Source organism: Pleurodeles waltl, chromosome 4_1 (genome assembly GCF_031143425.1).
Source record: "Pleurodeles waltl isolate 20211129_DDA chromosome 4_1, aPleWal1.hap1.20221129, whole genome shotgun sequence".
NCBI lineage: Eukaryota > Metazoa > Chordata > Amphibia > Caudata > Salamandridae > Pleurodeles > Pleurodeles waltl.
The window spans coordinates 809,185,971-809,207,157 of record NC_090442.1 but is presented as its reverse complement, the minus strand read 5'-3'; the positions used below and the strand labels follow the sequence as shown (position 1 = coordinate 809,207,157).

Genomic DNA, 21,187 nt, shown 5'->3' with positions numbered 1-21,187 from the left:
GTCATGGGTCTCTGTATTATTTTTAAGGTATTGGTCACAATGTGTAAATATGGTCAAAACAATTGTATTGATAAGTTGGGAAAATATCAAATACAAAAATGATATATGGGGAATTAACTTTATGTGCAGCAGAACCTCAAAATTGGAGTTTCTAACTATTTATCCATACATGTACATATGGGACTTTATATATTACAACTTTATATATCTTTATTATTTTCCATATGCATGTACACCCTTCTATGTGGTTATATATCTATATCTTTGTTACGCTGCTCCGACTGTAGAATAAATAAGTAAATAAATGTATAAAAAAGAAATTAGGAAAATGAACGTTTCAACTCTCTCCAATTCACTACTCTGTCTCACCCATTACCTCTTTTATTATATCATCTACCTCCACTGTCTGACTTATCCCAAACCTCATTCTACCACTATGATCACCCTAATAACCCTTCTAGACTCTTCTCTCCTCTACCCCTCCTTTGACTTATCCTAAACCTCATTCTATGACTATAATCTCCCTAATATCCCTCTCTAGACGTTTCCCTCCTCTATAACCTCCTTTGACTCTTCCAAACCCTCATTTTTACTACTATGATCTCCCTAATAAATCTTTCTAAACTCTTCCCTCCTCTATCCCTCTTTTTACTACTATGATCTCCTAAATAACACTTTCTAGTGTCTTCCTTCATCTATCCCTCCTTTACTCTATTCAATTAAACTAACAAACTCACTTGTCCACCGCTGTAATTAACAAGCTAGGTTTCCCTATACTAATTCATCACTAATCCACGTTGGGTTCCGGAGTAGTTTACTACTTGTCAAAAAGCCCTTCAACACCTCGTCAGGGATAGTAGCTTGTTGAATTAGCTAATGCGGGCACCACAAATCTATACAAAGATGAATAGATAAACAGTATTATATTGGAATTTCCCATATAAAAAGGGGATGAGGGTGGGTTGGTGAGGAATCTGCAGGTAGATACTGTATCCACCAGAAAAGGCATTACCAAAGGTAATTGTAATTGTATTTAGTGTATATAGCGGTTCCAAAAAACTGATGCCATACGTCCATTTTATTGTACTTGGGACCTAGTTTAGAGTTTGGCAGACAGTGTACCCTCTCACAACGGATATCCTGTCTACCAAACTTCCACCCACCCTATTGTAAGTCGAGCTGACTGTCCGCTTTCCATTGGTGTGCCTGCATTAGCTCATTCAACAAAAAAGCTTACTCCCATGGTCTGATGGAATGCTGTCTATTTAGGGAACAAGGAGTAAGGGCTCCCACTCCCAGGGAACCATGTTGGCTGCTCCTTTGAATGTTGGACTAGTGGTAGTCTTTAAATACAGTGGTCATCTGTCTGTGAAAGTGGTGAACTTAATGTCCTCTGCCACCCTACCAGACAGAGGCTTAATTGACACACTCTGAATCAGGGCCTTAGTGTTTTCAGAAAGAATCTGGTGGCATTCTTCCTGCATACCTCCCTCCTTGACGTGCCATAGGCAGGAGCCTAGTCATTTCTGTTTCCAGAATTAGCCCTGTTTAAGATGACTTTGTAAGTGTCAATGTCTGTGAGTTCCCGCCTATTATTGTTTAAGTGTGAATTAGCAATCACCTCTTTTATGGTTTGTTGAATGACACCAGGGATGAGCTAGTCTTTCACCGCCTCCATCATGTGGTAGTAGAAGAGTCGGACTTAAAGAGCATAATTTTTCCCTTGGTGACTATAAAGATTTACTGAGCGTTTCCAAGTGGGCGCAGAACTGCGCGTTTATGGTATATTCTGAAGTCTTAGGTGGGGCATACTGAAGATAATCACAATAACATTATCCTATGAAACCCCAAACCCACAACTTTATATTTAATAACCTTCTCGTATCCTTTATATGTAAACTTCGATTATCTGCCGTTTGTTTTTCTAGGTCACGTCTTCTATTCAGTTCTCCTATGCAATTTGTCTAAAACATTTTTTTTTTATTTACGTGGTCACTGCAGGTTTTGCCTTTGTGTACGCTGTATCAGTACTTTGTTTCTACGATTTGCCACGATCCTGTAAGGTCTACTGAAGGAAGAATTCTTAAGGTAAGTTTCATATTCAGCGTTATACACGCATAATAGGTTTGAGGCATCTGTCTGTTTGTAGTTGTTTGTCAATCCCTCAATTTAAGTAATTTTACACACCTTTGGATTAGTTTTATACTGTGACAAAGCAGAATTTGGAGAGCAATTTGTTTGACATTTTCATTGAAAATACGTTATCCATCTAACTAATGAAACTGAACCCAGACACTGCTTTTTGCTGGCATTCTATGAAGCACCTTACAGACACTGATATCCCTCCATACCATTTATATAGCCTGATACAAGAGCAACTAGGGTAGGTAGATTTGTTGGGAACTTGTTGACTGGTTGTTAATGAGGGTTGTATTGTGATGTTGCATCACGTATCAACTGTTTAACTATGGGCCTGATTTAGAGTTTGGCAGAGGGGGTTACTTCGTCACAAACGTGATGGATATCCCGTCAGCTGTATTACAATTCCATTATAGTCTATGAAACGTGTAATACGGCGGACAGGATATCCGTCACCTTTGTGAAGAGTAACTCGCCGAACTCTAACTCAGGCCCTGTTTCTTCTATCCTACAAAACCACCATAAAAATCATATAAAAAAGAAGCACCTTACAGAAGTATTTCCCAATATTCCGGTTGTCTGGCTGTAATTGTGCACTATTAAGTAAGTGTTCTCTGTAGGATATTCAAAAGAAAAGAGGCTTCTTGGTATGCCACTGCACAGACTGTTTCAAGCCTTGGTTATAATGAAAGCAAAGTAATGTCCATTCCATCTTAGTGCCTATTACACCGTGAATCAGGTAGTAGTACAGAGTACTAGTGCTATCACTACTGTTGGGCAGTACTTCTAGATTTTGCACGCAAGTCTAAATGAAAATGCATCTGATAAACATAGATGAACTGAATCTTTTAAACAATCATTGACAAAGTGAATAGGTTCCTCCTTTGGGACCCATTTGTTTGACCAATGGTTTTAGCCTTCGGGAACCACAACTGTGGTGCTGTGCCACATGCTAAAGAATTTTCTAAAAATAAATGTTTGACATTGCTGCTTTTGTTCTTTTTTAGTTAGCGATCTGAGTTGGATCTGTAACGAAAAAGAAAAACAAAATGCACAAAAGTGTTCATTACTTTTTAAAAAGCTTGGGGGGGGGGGTGGCAACACAGGAGATGGGAACACAAAGAGGGGCTGCGGATCAGGGGGGTGGAGGGTGGAAGCAATGCAGAAGCACCAGTGGGGCTGGGTTTGAAAAGCAAGTGGGAGTAACAACAGTGGGAAGGTCAAGAAACATGAGTTGACATGGATGGGGACGGGGGTCTAGAAACAACACAGGAGCATCAGTAGGGGACGGGTTTTTAAAGCTAATGAGGGAAACCACTTTGGGGGCTTAAGCATTCACATGGGTGAAAGGCAGCGCAGGTGTAGTGGGGGAGGTGCATACTGGCGAGATGAACATGACACATTGGAGATAGTGAGAAAACAAATGTACCCTGGTACAGTGCTTAAAGAAAAAAAAAAAAAAAAAAAAATAGAGGAAGAACATAGCAGTACTTAAGGTCGGCGAGCAAAGCAGAAGTGGAAGACAAACCTACACAACTAACAAGTAAAAAGCAAGCAAACGGGCTTTACAATGATGCCAACCAATAGTGATCAATGAGGGGGACCTAAGCACAACGTAAGTTACTAATAACTTACACAAGCGACAGCGTATGTATGCGCTGTCTTTTTGGCAAGACCTACAAAAGAGCTGAATCTAAAAGAAGTACATGTGCCCTCGCAAAAAAATGATGGACACAGAGAAGTTGAGAAATATGATACTTAATTCATACTTCCACAAATTCTTACAAAATGTGCAATATTGTGTACATGTGCAGTGGCTAAGATTAATTCCAAATTCTACTAATCACATTTTCATTTTTCCCAGGGCAACTCCTTAAGCGTGACCTTAATGCCCAGACCTTGGACCAGTGCTTACAGTTTCATAGGCCGGCCTAGGCTTCTTGTTATGATATCTGGAGGGGACCTGGCATGGTGATTCAGATGAGACTGTTCCTATTTGAACAGGCGCAAGGTTGATTTGTATATCTGGCCTCTGTTTAGAGTGGCATAATAGGCAGAAATGTGATGCACTGGAATGTAGCCCTAATAATTACCAGTGGCTGAGATTAATTAAAACATTCCACCCATCGCCATTTCATTTTCCTCAACATGTACAATGAAGACAAACATCTCAAAGACAACAAGATAGTATGCACATGGCAAAGAGGTCCTTGCTGGGCGATTGAATGATATGCTATGAGCAGTGGATACCAACAGGTCTAACAACCTCCTCCTGCACAACCTACAGATTGTGGCAGGTGTACAGGAGGCAGTGTTATATCATATGCTTTCTCAAAAGTATTCAGTGTTCATAACGGAAAGGGTGCAGTGTAAACGCAGGATACTTGCATTTGGTACAGAAGGCTCATTTTCTTTTCTAGTGCTGTTTAAAATGTTCTTAGAAAATGTTTTAAGGCAGGAGAATACATTTTAATCCACATTTCCCTGGCATGTGTAGAAAAGGAGAACGGAATGTCATGTCTCACTGGCAAGAGACATGCAGAGCCAGTAGGTGCAGATTATGTATTTCTTTTATTCAGGCTACAAGAAAGCAGGCATCAAGGATTGGTATTTTTCAGAGCAGACCATCTTGTAGTCCTCGGTTCCACGAAGAAGGTAGTTGCTAGATCCGTAGTTGCTGGGTCCCCTTCTTATTGTGCCCTCACTTTTCCTGCTTTTCCCACAGCTGTCCGGGAGTGGTGTCCAGTTCCTCACTATGCCTTCTAGGTCCTAGTGCCCTGTCACCTCATCGAGATCTCCCCCCTTTTAAATGAAACCAAAAGAAACAGTAAATACCTGAGAAGAGAGGGAGGGAGAGTGAGAGAGCATATATAAAAAAGACTGATGAAGATGCTTTGGCTTTCATGTCCAAATTGTTTCACATTTCTTTGATCAGTCCCCCGGGCCATTATGCCATCATAATCTGATGGGGCTGTGTCTTCAGGTTTTAGTAGATGTGTCTGACGCTTCCTCTCTAGCACTAGTGCCAATGGGCACTCCCTTGTGTGCTAGTGAGGTGTATTACGATTTGGCACGGGGCTTGGCCGGTTGATATCTTTGCAATTTTGGCTCTTTTTACTGCATTCTTTATGGTGGCCATGAATCGTTCATCAATGTTGGTGGGTTGTGGCTACAGTAGTGTTATTTTCCAATATTGTATCCCTTGATATGTCATGAACTGGCAAAATACTTACTGTGAGAAAGGGGCTTTATTGTTGGTCATATATGTGCGTGGGTCATCCCAGGCTGAAAACATTTTGCCTATAATTTAGCGGTGGTTGCTACTAGATAGTTATAGTTAGGAACTAGTTTCTATAGAAAAAAGTGGTTTTTACTTGCCTATATCTTTGGCGCTGGTTGAAGAATCTTCATAAAATTTTGGCAAAAAATATGATGCTTACGTCAGCTGCTGTCTGGAAAGTTTCAGCATTAGCCATCAAGCGGGGGTCGAGGAAAAACAGGGGGTCTCAAAATGTGTTTTCTCCATGTTAATTTCCATAGGGATTTTGAACAGGAATAGGCGCTGAACTGCTGGATGGAATTACACCAAATATGGCAGAAAATTAGCTCTTGGTCCAGTAAAAGCCCTTTTAGTTATTTGGTATCAATCCATTCATTAGTTTTTGAGATACTGAAGAAAATTCAAATATATATATATTTGAAGGACAGTACCCTGTGCACCGCGACTCTTGCAGCTACCAAGGCCTTTTGGCTCTTCTTCCAAGGGAACTTCAGGCTACGTGTAGCCCAGGTATCCAGCACTCTTCCCTGCAAAGCACAGTCTCCTGCCTGCTGCGCCAGCAATGCAGGACTCCTCTACAGGTGTGCTGAGAGAGACTCACGGCGACTCCTGTGCCTGCTGCCTGTGAGTTGCCTGTGGGGGCTGCATCCTCATCTTCTGACTCTTCTCACTGCTCAGGGTCACCTGGGACACCCCTCCTTGGGTTGAGTCTCCCTGGATCTTGCTGGTCCCTGCAGCTCTGCATGTCTTTATCTGTGACTTTTGCCCTTGCTAAGGCTTGTTGGTGGGCGTCCAACACCACTGATTGAATGTAACTCTCCTTCTGTCATGGGACATCACCTGCATCAATTCTGGAACTCTTCTCCTGCTCCAGTGCTGCACAGCGGACTCATTGTCTCCATCATCGACCAGGTCCTGCATCTCCAGAAGGGTGGGTAGTGGCTCCTGCCCCAACCGGACACTCCATCTCGATCTGGTCCTGCTCCCCTTCTTTTGCAGGTCTTCTTCTGTCAGGATCCACCTTTGGTTTCTTCCAGTCTTAATTTGGTCTTGCACAGTCTCTGTCTAAAGTTTAACTGTGGGTTTGAGGAAAGACCAGGTGCTTACCTCTCCTTTCCTGGTCGCTGGGGGCACCCTGATACTTACTTTTTAGGGTTTCTAGTTCCTCCAGCTTCCCTCTCCAGATTACACTTCCTTGGGTGGGGACCACCTTTCGCATTCCACTTTCTTAGTATATGGTTTGGCACCCCCTCAGGGCATCCACTAATCTATATTGTTTTACTGTTTGCTATTGCTTTCTATGTTAATCCTTTACTTCTAATGTGTATATAATAGGGTGTTTACTCACCTGCTAATAGAGTATTGCCTATACAGTATTTTAGTATTTGTGTTACCATAATAAAGTACCTTTATTTTTGTAACACTGTGTGGTTCTTTCGTGTGTGTAAGTGCTGTATGACTGTAGTGGTATTGCATAAGCTTTGCATGTCTCCTGGATCAGTCTTGGCTGCTCATCCACCACTACTTCTAGAGAACCCTGGCTTCCTAGACACTGTCTACACCTCACTAATAGGGGATACTTGGACCTGGTATAAGGTGATAACACCATAGGTGCTCACCACACACCAAGCCAGCGTCCTACATGGATACTACAGATTGTTTAGGTAGAGCATTGTGGAACATTTTAGTGACAAGAAAGCATGCATGGAGTCACTCAACTGGTTTAACTACAGACGAGCAGCATTCTTTGATGGACATGCTATTTGATGGTCTGAGGTTATTTGGGGGAAAAAGCAGATACAGACTTTGAGAGATTTAAGTAGCGCAAAGCCACTGCTCATTCTTTAGGTTTGGCTCCTCTGTCTCGCCAGCTTTCACAGCACCGCATCTTTTGAGGTTTTGGAATAGGCTGTCTTCAGAGGCATAGATGATACAAGCCTCTACTGCAGCAGACCACCCAGGCCTTTAGGAGATGTGGTCGTGGAGCCAGTAGACAAAATACAACCACCCAAGCACAGAGATCTGCCCAACCTCCAGCCCCCACTTCTGCTGCAAACACAAAGCCTCTCTAAGTTTATCTTTGCGTCTCATGATCGGCCGCTTGGAGGTCACAGTGTCTTTTACCTCTCTGCATGGAGGAGCATAACTTCAGATCAATGGGTGCTCCAGATCGTGGTGCAATCTTATTCTCAAGCTTTTCAGTCATTCCTTTTGGACATTCCTCCACCATCACAATAATTTTCAGAGGATCACTTGTCCATTCTTCAAGAAGTAGTTCATGCTCTCTTGGCGAAGGGTGTGATAAGAGAGGGTACCTGTTTCAGAACTAGGGACTGGTTGTTAATCCCACTATTTTCTAATACCGAAAAAGATGCAGGTCTTTGGCCCATTTTAGATCTTCATCACCTGAACTTTCTTTTGAGGGAAGATAAGTTTAAAATGCTTACTTTAGCCCAAGTTCTATCTGCCCTGGATCCAGGATACTGAATGGTAGCGCTAGATCTGTGGGATGTATATTTTCACATGGCCATCCTGCAATCTCACAGACATTACCTGTGTTTTCAAGTGGGAAGGGGCTTTTTGAATTCTCCATCCTTCTCTTTCGACTGACCAGTGTACCTCTGTTGTTCACAAACGGGGTGGCAGTGGTTGTGTCACATATATGCAGGATGGGAATACCAGACTTTCCATACCTAGACTATAGGTTGTTGAAGGCAAATTCACCTCGTTCGCCAGCTATCTCGAGATGATGGCCAATTGTAGGAAGGTGGCTCTGTATGTACTATTTCAAAGTAAGAAATAGCATGCACAGAGTCCAAGGGTTCCCCTTATAGGTAAGATAGTGGCAAAAAGAGATAATTCTAATGCTCTATTTTGTGGTAGTGTGGTTGAGCAGTAGGCTTATCAGAGGGTAGTGTTAAGCATTTGTTGTACATACACACAGGCAATAAACGAGGAACACACACTCAAAGACAATTCCAGGCCAATAGGTTTTTGTATAGAAAGATATATTTTCTTAGTTTATTTTAAGAACCACAGGTTCAAGATTCACAAGTAATACTTCAAAAGAAAGGTATTTCACTTAGGTACTTTAGGAACGTTGAATTAGCAAAATAGCATGTAGAGTTTTCACAAAAATGGCAATAAGCTATTTTAAAACTAGGCAGTGCAATGTTCAACAGTTCCTGGGGGAGGTAAGTGTTTGTTAGATTTGCAGGTAAGTAAACCACCTACAGGGTTCAAAGTTGGGTCCAAGGTAGCCCACCGTTGGGGGTTCAGGGCAACCCCAAAGTTACCACACCAGCAGCTCAGGGCCGGTCAGGTGCAGAGGTCAAAGTGGTGCCCAAAACGCATAGGCTTCAATGGAGAAGGGGGTGCCCCAGTTCCAGTCTGCCAGCAGGTAAGTACCCGCGTCTTCAGAGGGAAGACCAGGGGGGTTTTGTAGGGCACCGGGGGGGACACAAATCAGCACAAAAAGTACACCCTCAGCGGCACAGGGCGGCCGGGTGCAGAGTGCAAACAGGTGTCGGGTTTGCAATGGAGTTCAATGGGAGACCCAGGGGTCTCTTCAGCGAAGCAAGCAGGCAAAGGGGGGGGGGGGGGGGTCGCTGGACCCTGTGGAGCGCGTCGCTGTTGCAGTTTTTCTTGAAGTGGGGAGACAGGCCGGTAGAGCTGGGGCCAAAGCAGTTGGTGTCTCGGTCTTCTCTGCAGGGCTTTCAGGTCAGCAGTCCTTCTTCGTCTTAGGTTTCAGGAATCTATCTTGCTAGGTTCTGGGGGCCCCTAAATACTCAATTTAGGGGTGTGTTTAGGTCTGGGGGTTAGTAGCCAATGGCTACTAGCCCTGAGGGTGGCTACACCCTCTTTGTGCCTCCTCCCTGAGGGGAGGGGGGCACATCCCTAATCCTATTGGGGGAATCCTCCATCTGCAAGATGGAGGATTTCTAAAAGTCAGAGTCACCTCAGCTCAGGATACCTTAGGGGCTGTCCTGACTGGCCAGTGACTCCTCCTTGTTTTTCTCATTATCTCCTCTGGCCTTGCTGCCAGAAGTGGGGCCGTGGCCGGAGGAGGCGGGCATCTCCACTAGCTGGAGTGCCCTGGGGCACTGTAACAAAGGAGGCTCACCGCCAGGTGTTACAATTCCTGCAGGGGGCGGCGAGAAGCACCTCCACCTAGTACAGGCTTTGTTACTAGCCACAGAGTGACAAAGGCACTCTCCCCATGTGGCCAGCAACATGTCTGGTGTATGGCAGTCAACCCACTCTGGAAGTCGGGTATGTTTTCAGGGGGCATCTCTAAGAGGCCCTCTGGGGTGTATTTCACAATAAAATGTACACTGGCATCAGTGTGCATTTATTGTGCTGAGAAGTTTGATACCAAACTTCCCAGTTTTCAGTGTAGCCATTATGGTGCTGTGGAGTTCGTGTATGACAGACTCCCAGACCATATACTCTTATGGCTACCCTGCACTTAAAATGTCTAAGGTTTTGCTTAGACACTGTAGGGGCATAGTGCTCATGCACCTATGCCCTCACCTATGGTATAGTGCACCCTGCCTTAGGGCTGTAAGGTCTGCTAGAGCGGTGACTTATCTATGCTGTAGGCAGTGTGAGGTTGGCATGGCACCCCTGTGAGGAGTGCCATGTCGACTTAGTCATTTTCTCCCCACCAGCATACACAAGCTGGCAAGCAGTGTGTCTGTGCTGAGTGAGGGGTCCCCAGGGTGGCATAAGACATGCTACAGCCCTTAGAGACCTTCCCTGGCATCAGGGCCCTTGGTACCAGGGGTACCAGTTACAAGGGACTTACCTGGATGCCAGGGTGTGCCAATTGTGGAAACAGAGATACAGGTTAGGGAAAGAACACTGGTGCTGGGGCCTGGTTAGCAGGCCTCAGCACACTTTCAAATCATAACTTGGCATCAGCAAAGGCAAAAAGTCAGGGGGTAACCATGCCAAGGAGGCATTTCCTTACACCAGTCTATTGACATCAGAGGGTTTTGCCCCTAATGTGTCAAAGTCACACCTGACTCCTTTGCACAGGCTCCCTTTTCATAGGGGCTATTCTGGATACAGTGTTTTGAACTACACTGCTGTCTCAAACAGTCCAGGACATTCATGCTATGATTCCGATGTTTTCAGCCTGCAGCCTGGGTTTCATTGAGAGCAGCTCTGAGACTTTTGGGTCTTTTGGCCTCCTGCATACAGCTTGTAGACCATGCCAGGGGGCACATGCGGGCCGTGTAGCGGAATTTGAAGCCTCGGAGCTCAAGACTAAGGAAATCTGTCAGACTCCCTTCACGCAAAAGATCTGCCGTGGTGGCTACCTAACTGCAATAGGACCCGTGGCAGATCCCTCTCCCTACCCAATCCAGAATTGACCGTGGTGATGGATATGTCTTTAGTGGGTTGTGGAGGGTATCTGGGAGAGGTGGAGATCAGAGGACTCTGGTCTCCAGCGGAACCGTGACTTCATGTAAATCTGTTGGAGCTCCCAGTGATCCATTTGGCATTAAAAGCTTTCCTTCCAAAGATCAAAGGGCAACGTGTACATGTGCGCACAGACAATATGACAGAATTGTGGTAGTGCAACCAACAGTGTGAACTACAGTTGTGGGTTCTGTACTTGGAAGCTCTTGTTCTTTGGAAGCAGGTGAGCAATCAGGGCATATCTCAGATCGTACCAACACTTTGCGGGATCTTTAAACATCAGAGTGGACAAACTCAGCTGATGATAAATAGCAGATCACAAGTGCCATTTATACTCAGAGGTGGTACGGGTTATCTTCTACCAATGAGGAGAGCCCTGGCTCAATCTGTTTGCCACTGCATGTAGTGCACATTGTCCAGAATTTTGCAAATTGCAGTAACCAAGGCAGTCCTCTATAGGGTACACATTTCATTTGCATTGGGGAATCTGATAGAGACTTCTAGCTGCAGCTTCCTTACCTTAGAATTCCCTGGTGTCAGCTTCGAATCCAGAGTTTTTTCTGAGCAGTACCCTGCGTGTCTGCCGTCGGGCGGCATCGTTCGGATCCAGGTGCGTCGACTAGCTCCGCGTGCGTCCACCAGCTCCGCGTGCGTCGTCAGGTTGTTTATATAGACACTGTCCCAGCGCGCGTACGTTAGTTCTTTTCCTTCCGCGCCGGTTAAGCGCAGTTTTGGAAAGAGCTACCCTGCTTCAACGGTTTGTTGACGCTTTTTCGACTGTTTGGAGTCTTGTCTTTGAGAAAGACAGGATTCAAGCCGTGTGGTGCGTGTCATCGCACCATGTCGGTGACTGATCAGCACCGAGTTTGTCTTTGGTGCCTGGAGAAGGACCACGATTCCACCTCGTGCTCCGACTGTCGGGCCATGGCGCCGAAGGCCTTGAGGGAGAGATCCCTTAAGCTTCTTGCGGCCCGACATTCGTCTTCGGTCGGCGCGACTCCGCGGAGGTCACGGTCCCGCAGTAGGAGGAGGTCGGGGCACCGCTCCCGGAGCCCCAAGTCCTCTTCCTCGCATTCGAGGTCTTCCGAAGGTAAGAGGCACAAGAAGAAGAAGAAGAAGTCCAAGCAGACTTCGTCTTCCCCACGCCCGTTGGCTGACGAGGCGTCAAGGGAACGTCGACGTTCCGAGAGCGGTTTTGCAGAGCCGTCGCCAGGGTCGACTCTGCGTCTTCCCCCCCTTTCCGGGGACCGGATCGACCCCCGCTCAGATAAAAGAATTCTACGAGGCCATGCGTCTCGTTTTTGAGCGGGCTGCACCCTTGGTGGGTCTTCGGGCCCTGTGGGGTCAGCAGGGGCCCCTTCGGATTCGACGCCGGCGGCTTCAGCCTCGGCGCCGTTGGGGACCCCAGGATCCGATAACGGATCCGGACCGGCACCGTTCTCTCACAGTCGACCTCCTTCGGCACCAGGTCCGACGTCGACGATTCCGCCACCGGCGCCCACCTGGTGGCAGCCCCATCCTTATTCTGGATGATCCGGAGCCGGAGCAACGACGTACGACGTCGACTTCAACGGACCAATTCGGCCCAGATCATTGTCTGAGCATTATTTAGAACAGCCAGATGCAGGAGAGGAATGGGAGGGGTCTGAGGACCCTTTAGAATCTGGATTGCAACAGGACTGGTATGAGGATCTAGGGGAAGCCAGTGGACTGGACACATCTCCAGATACTGGTATGCTCTCTCCTCCTAATGTGGCTGTGGAGGAGGGGGCTTCTTTCGCTATGGTGGTGCATAGGGCAGCTGAGGTCTTGGACCTAGATTTGCCAACGGTGCCAGTCAGGACGAATATCCTGACAGAAGTGCTTCAGCCGGGGGTGTCAACATCGGAGCCGTTGTTGCCCTTCAATGAGGCTCTTACAGACGTCCTTCTGGGTACGTGGTCCAAACCCAGCACAGGGGCTCCTGTGAATAGGATGGTCGGCCGCCGCCATAGACCCGCTCCCACCGACCCTAGTTTCCTGACACAACACCCCACTCCTGAGAGCTTGGTAGTCCAAGCCTCTACTTCCCGTGGTGCCTTCCCTTCCGCTCCCCCGGATAGGGAATCCAAGAGGCTGGATCAGCTTGGGAAGAAGATGTTTTCTTCCACCAGCCTGTCATTGAGGTCCATAAACACCTCTTGCCTATTGGGCCGTTATTCCTATACTTTATGGGATACGGTGGAGCAAGTGCTGCCCCAGGTCCCGGAGGGCGTACAGGACACTCTCACCCAGGCTGTTAAGGATGGGAGAGATGCAGCCAAGTTTACGATCCGGTGTGGCTTGGACACGACCGACTTGCTGGGCAGAGCCATTTCATCGTTGGTGGCCCTATGTCGCCACGCCTGGCTACGTTCTACTGTTTTTTCAGGGGATGTCCAGTCCAGCTTGATGGACATGCCCTTTGATGGCTCTCGCCTTTTTGGTGAAAAGGCAGACTCCGCGATTGAGAGGTTCAAGGATTCTCGAGCCACGGCCAGATCCTTGGGCCTTTCAGCGCCAGCACGATGGCAGTCTGTCTTTCGCCCCTTTCGAGGCTTCGGAAAGGGGCGTGGTACCATGCCAGCCACAGTTTAGCCACCGTCCTCAGGCTTCACAGCATCCCGGAAGAGGACGTGGTCGTGGTACTGTCAGACCCAGAGGGTCTGGCCAGAGGTCAGCCGCCACACAGCCCCCCTCCACTGCGTCCAAGCCCTCCTTGTGTGGTTCTGCGGGATCATGTCCGTCCAGTTGGAGAGAGGATTCATTTTCATCTCCCTCACTGGCTTTCCATCACCACGGACAAGTGGGTCTTGCAGATCATACGGAAGGGCTACTCCCTTCCCTTCCAGTCTTTCCCTCCTTCTATCCCTCCGACAAAGGAATAGCTGATGGAGGACCATCTAGCTTTGCTCCGCGAGGAAGTTACGGCTCTCTTGGCTAAGGGAGCCATAGAAAGAGTCCCGATATCAGAAGTAGGCAGTGGTTGCTATTCCCGCTACTTTCTGATTCCCAAAAAGAACAAAGGCCTTCGCCCTATCTTGGATTTAAGGGACGTCAATCTCTTCCTTAAGAAGGAGAAATTCAAGATGCTCACTCTTGCTTAGGTTTTGTCTGCCCTAGACCAAGGATACTGGATGGTAGCGTTGGATTTGCAGGATGCATATTTCCATATTCCTATCCTGCCAAGCCACAGGCGTTACCTGCGGTTCAAGGTGGGCCACGAGCACTTTCAGTTTACTGTGCTTCCTTTCCGGCTCATCAGTGCCCCTCGGGTGTTCACAAAGGTGATGGTGGCAGCTCATTTGCGCAGGTCAGGGATTTCAGTCTTCTCCTACCTAGACGATTGTCTGTTGAAGGCTCCTACGCCCCAGGCTCTTGTCACCCACCTCCAGATGACGGCCGTCCTCTTGCATTCGCTGGGGTTCACTATAAATGTGCCGAAGTCACTCCTGACTCCCTCTCAGAAGCTCTCTTTCATCGGAGCTGTTCTGGACACAGTGCAGTATCGGGCTTATCCCCCCGATCAGCGGGTTCAGGATATTCAGGTTATGATTCCGATGTTTCGACCTCTATCCTGGATCTCGGTGAGACAGACTCTGAGGCTGCTGGGACTCCAGGCTTCCTGCATCCTGTTGGTCAAGCATGCCAGATGGCGCATGAGGGTTCTGTAGTGGGACCTGAAGTTCCAATGGGCACAGCATCCGGGAAATCTTACCGACGTGGTTCAGATCTCGGAGAGTACTGCGAAAGATCTGCAGTGGTGGTTAGTGAACTGCGAGTGGGTCAAGGACAGACCCCTCTCCCTTCCCCAACCAGATCTGACAGTACTGACAGATGCGTCACTTCTGGGATGGGGTGGCCATCTGGGGGAGGTGGAGATCAGAGGTCACTGATCTCCGGCAGAATCTGGGCTCCACATCAACTTGTTGGAGCTTCGGGCGATCCGGCTAGCATTAAAAGCATTTCTTCCTGTTGTGAAAGGGAAGGTGGTGCAGGTGTTCACGGACAACACTACTGCAATGTGGTACTGCAACTAGCAGGGCGGTGTGGGGTCGTAGACCCTTTGTCAAGAGGTTTTACGTCTCTGGACATGGCTGGAACAGCAGGGCATGACCCTGGTGGTTTAACACCTGGCAGGTTCTCTGAACGCCAGGGCGGACGAGCTCAGCCAAAAATGCTTAGAGGATCACGAATGGTGTCTCCATCTGGAGATGGCCCAAAGACTCTTTCAGCAGTGGGGAGAGCCTTGGTTAGATCTGTTCGCCTCCGTAGAGGACGCACAATGTAAGCAGTGTTGCCCTTTGGAGTTTTCAAGGGGGCTACCGCTAGGCGGCGCTTTTCATTGCGAGTGGAGTTCAGGCCTCCTGTTCGCTTTTCTGCCTATACCACTTCTGCCCAGAGTTCTCAAGAAAATCAAGAACGACCGGGCCCAGGTAATCCTAGTGGCTCTGGATTGGGCACGGAGAGTTTGGTATCCAGAGCTTCTCAAAATGAGCATCGGTCTTCCAATCAGGCTGTCTCTTCGGGAGGATCTTCTGTCGCAGCAGCAGGGGAAGGTTCTCCACCCGAACCTGTCAACTCTGCGCCTTCTTGCGTGGAGATTGAGCGGCGACAGTTGATGGTTTATGACCTCCCTCCCGAGGTCTGTGATGTCATTCTGGCAGCCAGGCGTCCCTCTACTAAGTCGATCTACGCCTGCTGTTGGAAACGCTTTGTTTCATATTGTTCAGAGAGGTCTATTGATCCTCTTTCTTCTTCTCTGTCTAACATCCTTTTGTTTATTTTGTCTCTCGCCCAGCAGGGTTCCTCTTTGGGGACGCTCAAGGGCTATCTTGCAGCCTTATCGGCTTTTCTTCAGTTGCCCGATCAACCATCTCTGTTTAAATCACCTATAGTGCAGAGGTTTTTGAAAGGGCTTGTACATCTATTCCCGCCTGTGCCTTTCGTTATGCCCCAGTGGGATCTTAATTTGGTTCTTACCTTCCTTATGTGTGCTCCCTTTGAGCCCTTGCATAATTGTCCTCTTCAGCTGCTCACTATTAAGACAGCCTTTTTGGTGGCAATTACATCTGCCAGAAGAGTTAGTGAGTTTCAGGCTTTGTCATCCAAACCGCCGTATCTCACAATCTTTCCTGAAAAAGTACTCAGTACTCGTGCCTCTTTCCTCTCCAAGGTGGTGACCCCTTTCCATCTGGGTCAAAATATCACCCTGCCCACCTTCCTTGCTCCACCGCATCCCTCTAAGGAAGAGGAGCGTCTCCATCGACTGGACCCAAAAAGAACGTTATCTTCTACCTTGACCGCACTAAAGAGTTCCGGGTGGACGACCAACTCTTTGTGGGGTACGTTGGTGCGAAGAAGGGTTGGGCAGTGAAGAAACGGTCCATTTCGCACTGGGTCGTTCTCTGTATAAAAATATGCTACGCTTTGGCGAAGAAGCAGCCTCCTGAGGGCTTGAGAGCTCATTCTACTAGGGGTAAAACTGCTACCACTGCGTTAGCACGTGGCGTACCGGTGGTGGATATCTGTCAGGCTGCAACGTGGGCTTCTTTGCACACATTTGCGAAACACTACTGCCTGGATAGCCAGGTGACAAGAGAGGGGCATTTTGCCCGTTCTGTCTTGCAGGACTTCTAGTATTAAAAAACAAAAAAAAAAGAAATCTCCTTCAGACCCACCGCCATGGGTTATAGCTTGGGTATCTATTCTAAGGTAAGGAAGCTGCAGCTTGAAGTTTATCAGATGAACAAGTTACTTACCTTCGATAACGAGGTATCTGGTAGAGACTCTATCTAGCTGCAGATTCCTTACACTCAACAAGAAAGATACAAATTATAAGTACATTGTTTTGTAAACAATATTACACCACAATTGGCTTGTTAAATCAAGCCCTCTGCCAAAGATACACCCCTTTATGAAACCAAAGTGCTCTAGAAATAAGGGTCTTGGCAATTGGCTCATTCTTGATGGGCCATTATGACAAAGTATCTGCTTGTTTGTTGTCTACGGTCCCAGACAAACTGCACATCTATCTTGCAGGCTGTATAGCAGCAATAAAGAAATGAACCCCTATGACATCAAGTCTGAAGTAATTGTGATGGCTCACATTAAATGTGTTAGCCTTTTCTGTATCCTCTACATGGTAATAGATCCAGTTTACATCAACTTTAATGCAACAAGGTCCATCACAGGTTATTTGGTTTCTCAAGGTACTGTTTCGCGCTCCCCCTTCTTTTTTTGCTACCCATGTAGATACACATTTTCTCACTAGGCTCATGATAAACAACACTCAGCACTGGATTCCATACAGAACCAACTCTGTGATCTGTGCTTAGAAGTGACCCTGCATACTTCTTGAGATGATGAGGACACACACCAGGAATCGAAGAAACATGTTTAAGTGTCTGTGGTCAAGATGTACAACATGAAATAAGTTAGTTTACAGATCCTAAGGACAGATTACACAGTAGCAATGGACCGCAGACAAGATAATCTCTGGCATAGTTGATACACAAAATCACAATTTTGATGTAATTAAAGCAAATAATGTGCTTAGAATGATGATATTGATTTATTTGATACCCCCAGGATAATGCTTTGTTTTTAAAGTGTGTTAGAGTCACCTTTGTGCAATACAGTGGTGAAGTATACAAATCCCACATAGCATAATATAATATGGCACTATTCAACAGATCCGCAATAATCTTTGACAATAACTACCTCCTTTAAAATGATGTCACAGTCCTTGTCCAGCCAAGCAGTCTCGTATAATGATGGTTCATTTATGTTAAAATTATAACAAGACACATGTGAGATAAGTGATAATTTATGTTTCATTTACTTCCTTTTTTATAGATAAAAGCTCTGACAGATTTACAATTTTACACTGAGGCTTCCTATGAAATTATTCAGCTCAATGATGGCAGCAAAATTCCAAAATATCACCTAGAAGGCTACAGACCATTTACCAAAACCAAGGTGAGATTTAAGACCAGCATTTTTCCCTTCTCTATTGCTTTTCATATATGTGGTACTATGAATGTTTAGTTTCATCATCCTTTTTTGGGCTTTAGTTCTTCATTTTCATTAAGCTAAATATTTTCCCTGTAAATAACTAGAATGTTAGAAAGTGGACTAAATGCAAGAAAAATGGAGAAAGGGAGGTCATTCTGATGAGTGTTTACAAGCACAGTGATGTCTGAGATTAGTCTGAAGACACTATTATTTGAAACCTTGTGAAAATGCAGATTGATTGGTGTAGGAAATTCCTCTTTTTTGGCTTGTCACCCCCAAACGTTTTGGACAGATACTGGTGGTAACTGACTCTTGAATGTGCTCTGGGTACTGCCAACCAGTCCCAGGACCAATGCGCTGTGTAAAATTGATTATGCAAATTGGGCTAATTATAATTTGCTGTAGGGCATGTAGGTTTAGGGACCCCAGCATAGGTAAGGCACCCATAGGTCGACTGCTCTGGTGCCCAGTGTCATTTTAAACTGTACAAAACAAGGGGAAACCCTGTAACTCTACCTTGCCCAGGGTAAATGCAACATCATTGTCATTTTAAAGGCAGGCTTGCCTTCCTGGCTGCTTTTAGGTTAAAGTCAACACCATATTCGACTTTGGAATTAAAAGTCCTAAACTATCTTATTTTTACACCACCCCTAAGGTGTGCCGTAGGTGACCCCAGGGTTGGATGCATTGTCTATAAGCAGGGACTATAAAAAATATGTTTTATAAGCCCTTGTGAGGGAAAAATTGCTAAATTTGTTTTCCCCATTGTAGTGAATGGGATACATAGGCTAACATGGGGAGAATTTATTTTGAAATAATAAAGTCTTATTTTTCCTAGAATGGAGCAAAATATGGCATGCTTAAAATCAAATTGAAAGTTATAAAAAATCCAACAACTTGCCACTGTTGAACTTAATATAACTTACATCTGCAAAGAGTTTTTAGAAAGCTTTCTTAAAGTTACAGTTTCAGCCCTGTAGTGCCTTTCTCTAATTCACCAGCCTCTGGCAGCCTGGCCAGGCTACCTTAGTGAGGTGTGAAGTGGCCTGGGCTGACACAAAGGAAACATCTGGTGGGAGGAAATCTGCCTCATCAGATGGTGAAACAGGATGGGGGAGAGCAGCTAAACTGGTCTTCAAATGAGGGAAATATACTTGGGACAGCAACTGAACCTCCCCCATTTGGTGAAAACCCAGACAGCAGGTGCCCCCTGATTAGATTAAGAGAGGGCTGGAAAGGAGTGTGCCAAGGGAAGCTTAGCCAGAGCAGCAAGCCAGACCTAACCTTTGAGACTGAATGTTTGCCATCTTGGAATTTTGGAGAATGTTGTTCCCTGGGATTGTATTTTGCCACACTTCTCAGGAAGTGGTCATTCAAGAGGGTGGCGGCCTACATGTGATTGGACAACAGTCCCCCAGCTTTCCACTCTAGGAGCAAAGATAAAACTAGCTGAGCTGCACCCCACCTCAGATTCTTACAGGAACAAGACAAGAAGAAGAAGAACTGCCCTGCTGGACCCCTGGCCTGCACCTGGACACTGCACTCAGAAGGACTGCGCCAGCTGCACCCTTGGGCTTCACAAAGAAAAGGTCTTCGTCTGTCTTCTACTGCTTCAAGAAGGGACTCTCTGTATGCTACAGGTAGAAAATAGATGTCCAGAGCCCCCTGCATCAAGCCCTGAAGAAATTGACCAGCAGACCAGTGGTCATTTTTTTAACTGAACCAGGTCCATTCTGGGATTTGGAGTCCTAACCCCCAAAGAGCAACTCAGAGCTTCTGGAAACTTGGGTTGAGTTGTGGACTTCTAAAGGGCCTTCAAAGACCTTCTGGAAGAAGACCTAGCAGTTTAGAGAAGTTTGGAGGAACTTTGGAAAAAAGCTCCTTAAGTGGACCAACCCGACGCCGTGAGTCAAGCCGGCTTAAGTCAACCGCGACCCAGCTTGAATTGCTGGTCCATCCAGCTGAAAAGCTTCGGAGCCCCAGACTTCCAGGATTTCACCGGGGTCTTGTGGAAAGGCAATCTGATGACGTTGACTCGAACTCGGCTTGCTGTGGAGGGTTGTCTGACATCCGAGAGAAAAAGCTCCCAAAAAAGTCCAAACGTAAAAAGTTGACCGATGCTTCTCGTGCAGTGGGTCTCAGGAGGTCTTCTCCAGGGAGGTCGGCTTCAATTTCCAGTTGGTCCAGGATGAAGATTTCCATCACGAGAAATCTTTTAAGTCTGAACATAGAATCCTTGACCGAGGTATCCTGTAACGCCTATCGAAAGAGGGCCCCAGGGAGGTACTGATACTTTACTGTTTTCTTTTGCCTTCTATGCCCATTCCTGATTACTAAGGTGTATATAATAGTGTGTTTACTCATCTGCTAATAGAGTATTGCCTACATAGTATTTTAGTATTTGAGTCACTAAAACAAAGTGCCTTTATTTTTGTAACACTGTGTGGTTCTTTCATGTGTGTAAGTGCTGTGTGACTATCAGTGGTATTGCATGAGCTTTGCCTTTCTCCTAGATAAGCCTTGACTGCTCATCCACAGCTACCTCTAGAGAGTCTGGTTTCCTGGACACTGACTACACCTCACTAATAGGGGATTCCTGGTCCTGGTATAGTGTGATAATAACATAGGTGCTCACCATATACCAGGCCACCTAACTACAGCTATTCTCCTCTACCCCCCTTTGTAACTACTCTTCCCTCCATGCCACCTACTTATGACAGTATGATGGAGGACCATCAATCCCTTCTTTTGCCAGGAAGTGATGGCTCTTTTGGCCAAGGGAGCCATGGAGAGGGTGCCGATGCCAGAAGTAGGTCATGATTGCTATTCCTACTACTTTCTGGTGCCCAAAAAGGATGGAGACCTTTGTCCCATCCTAGTCCTACACCCTCTCAAATTCTTCCTCAAGAAGGAGAAATTTAAAATGCTCACATTTGCTCAGGTCCTGTTTGCCATGAACCCAGAAGACTGGATGGTAGCGTTGGACTTGCAGGATGCATACTTTCATGTCCCATCCTACCTGCGAACAGGCGTTACCTGCCTGCGGTTCACGGTAGGCCACAAACACTTTCAGTTTACGGGGCTCCCTTTTGGCCATCGCCCCTCAGGTGTTCACCAAAGTGATGGTGGTAGTGGCAGCTCATCTGCTGGTATCAGGGATGCCAGTCATCTATGTCGACAACTCGCTGTTGAAAGTGGGCTTGCCCCAGGCTGTCATGTCACACCTCAAGTCTATGGTGGAGATCCTGCACTCGTGGGGGGTTCACTATCAAAATGCCAAAGTGACACCTGACTCCATCTCAAACA

General features: G+C 46.5%; 1 protein-coding gene across 1 annotated transcript in view; it reads left to right on the top strand.

Moving 5' to 3' along the window:
- The window catches only part of CFAP54 (cilia and flagella associated protein 54), a 1,075,777-nt gene that overhangs the window by 937,454 nt on the left and 117,136 nt on the right, over window positions 1-21,187 (top strand). Inside the window, exons 47-48 of the mRNA XM_069229529.1 lie at window positions 2,002-2,088; window positions 17,723-17,845. Of these exons, the coding sequence (XP_069085630.1) occupies window positions 2,002-2,088; window positions 17,723-17,845 (210 nt within the window). The remainder of the gene's footprint in view (window positions 1-2,001; window positions 2,089-17,722; window positions 17,846-21,187) is intronic.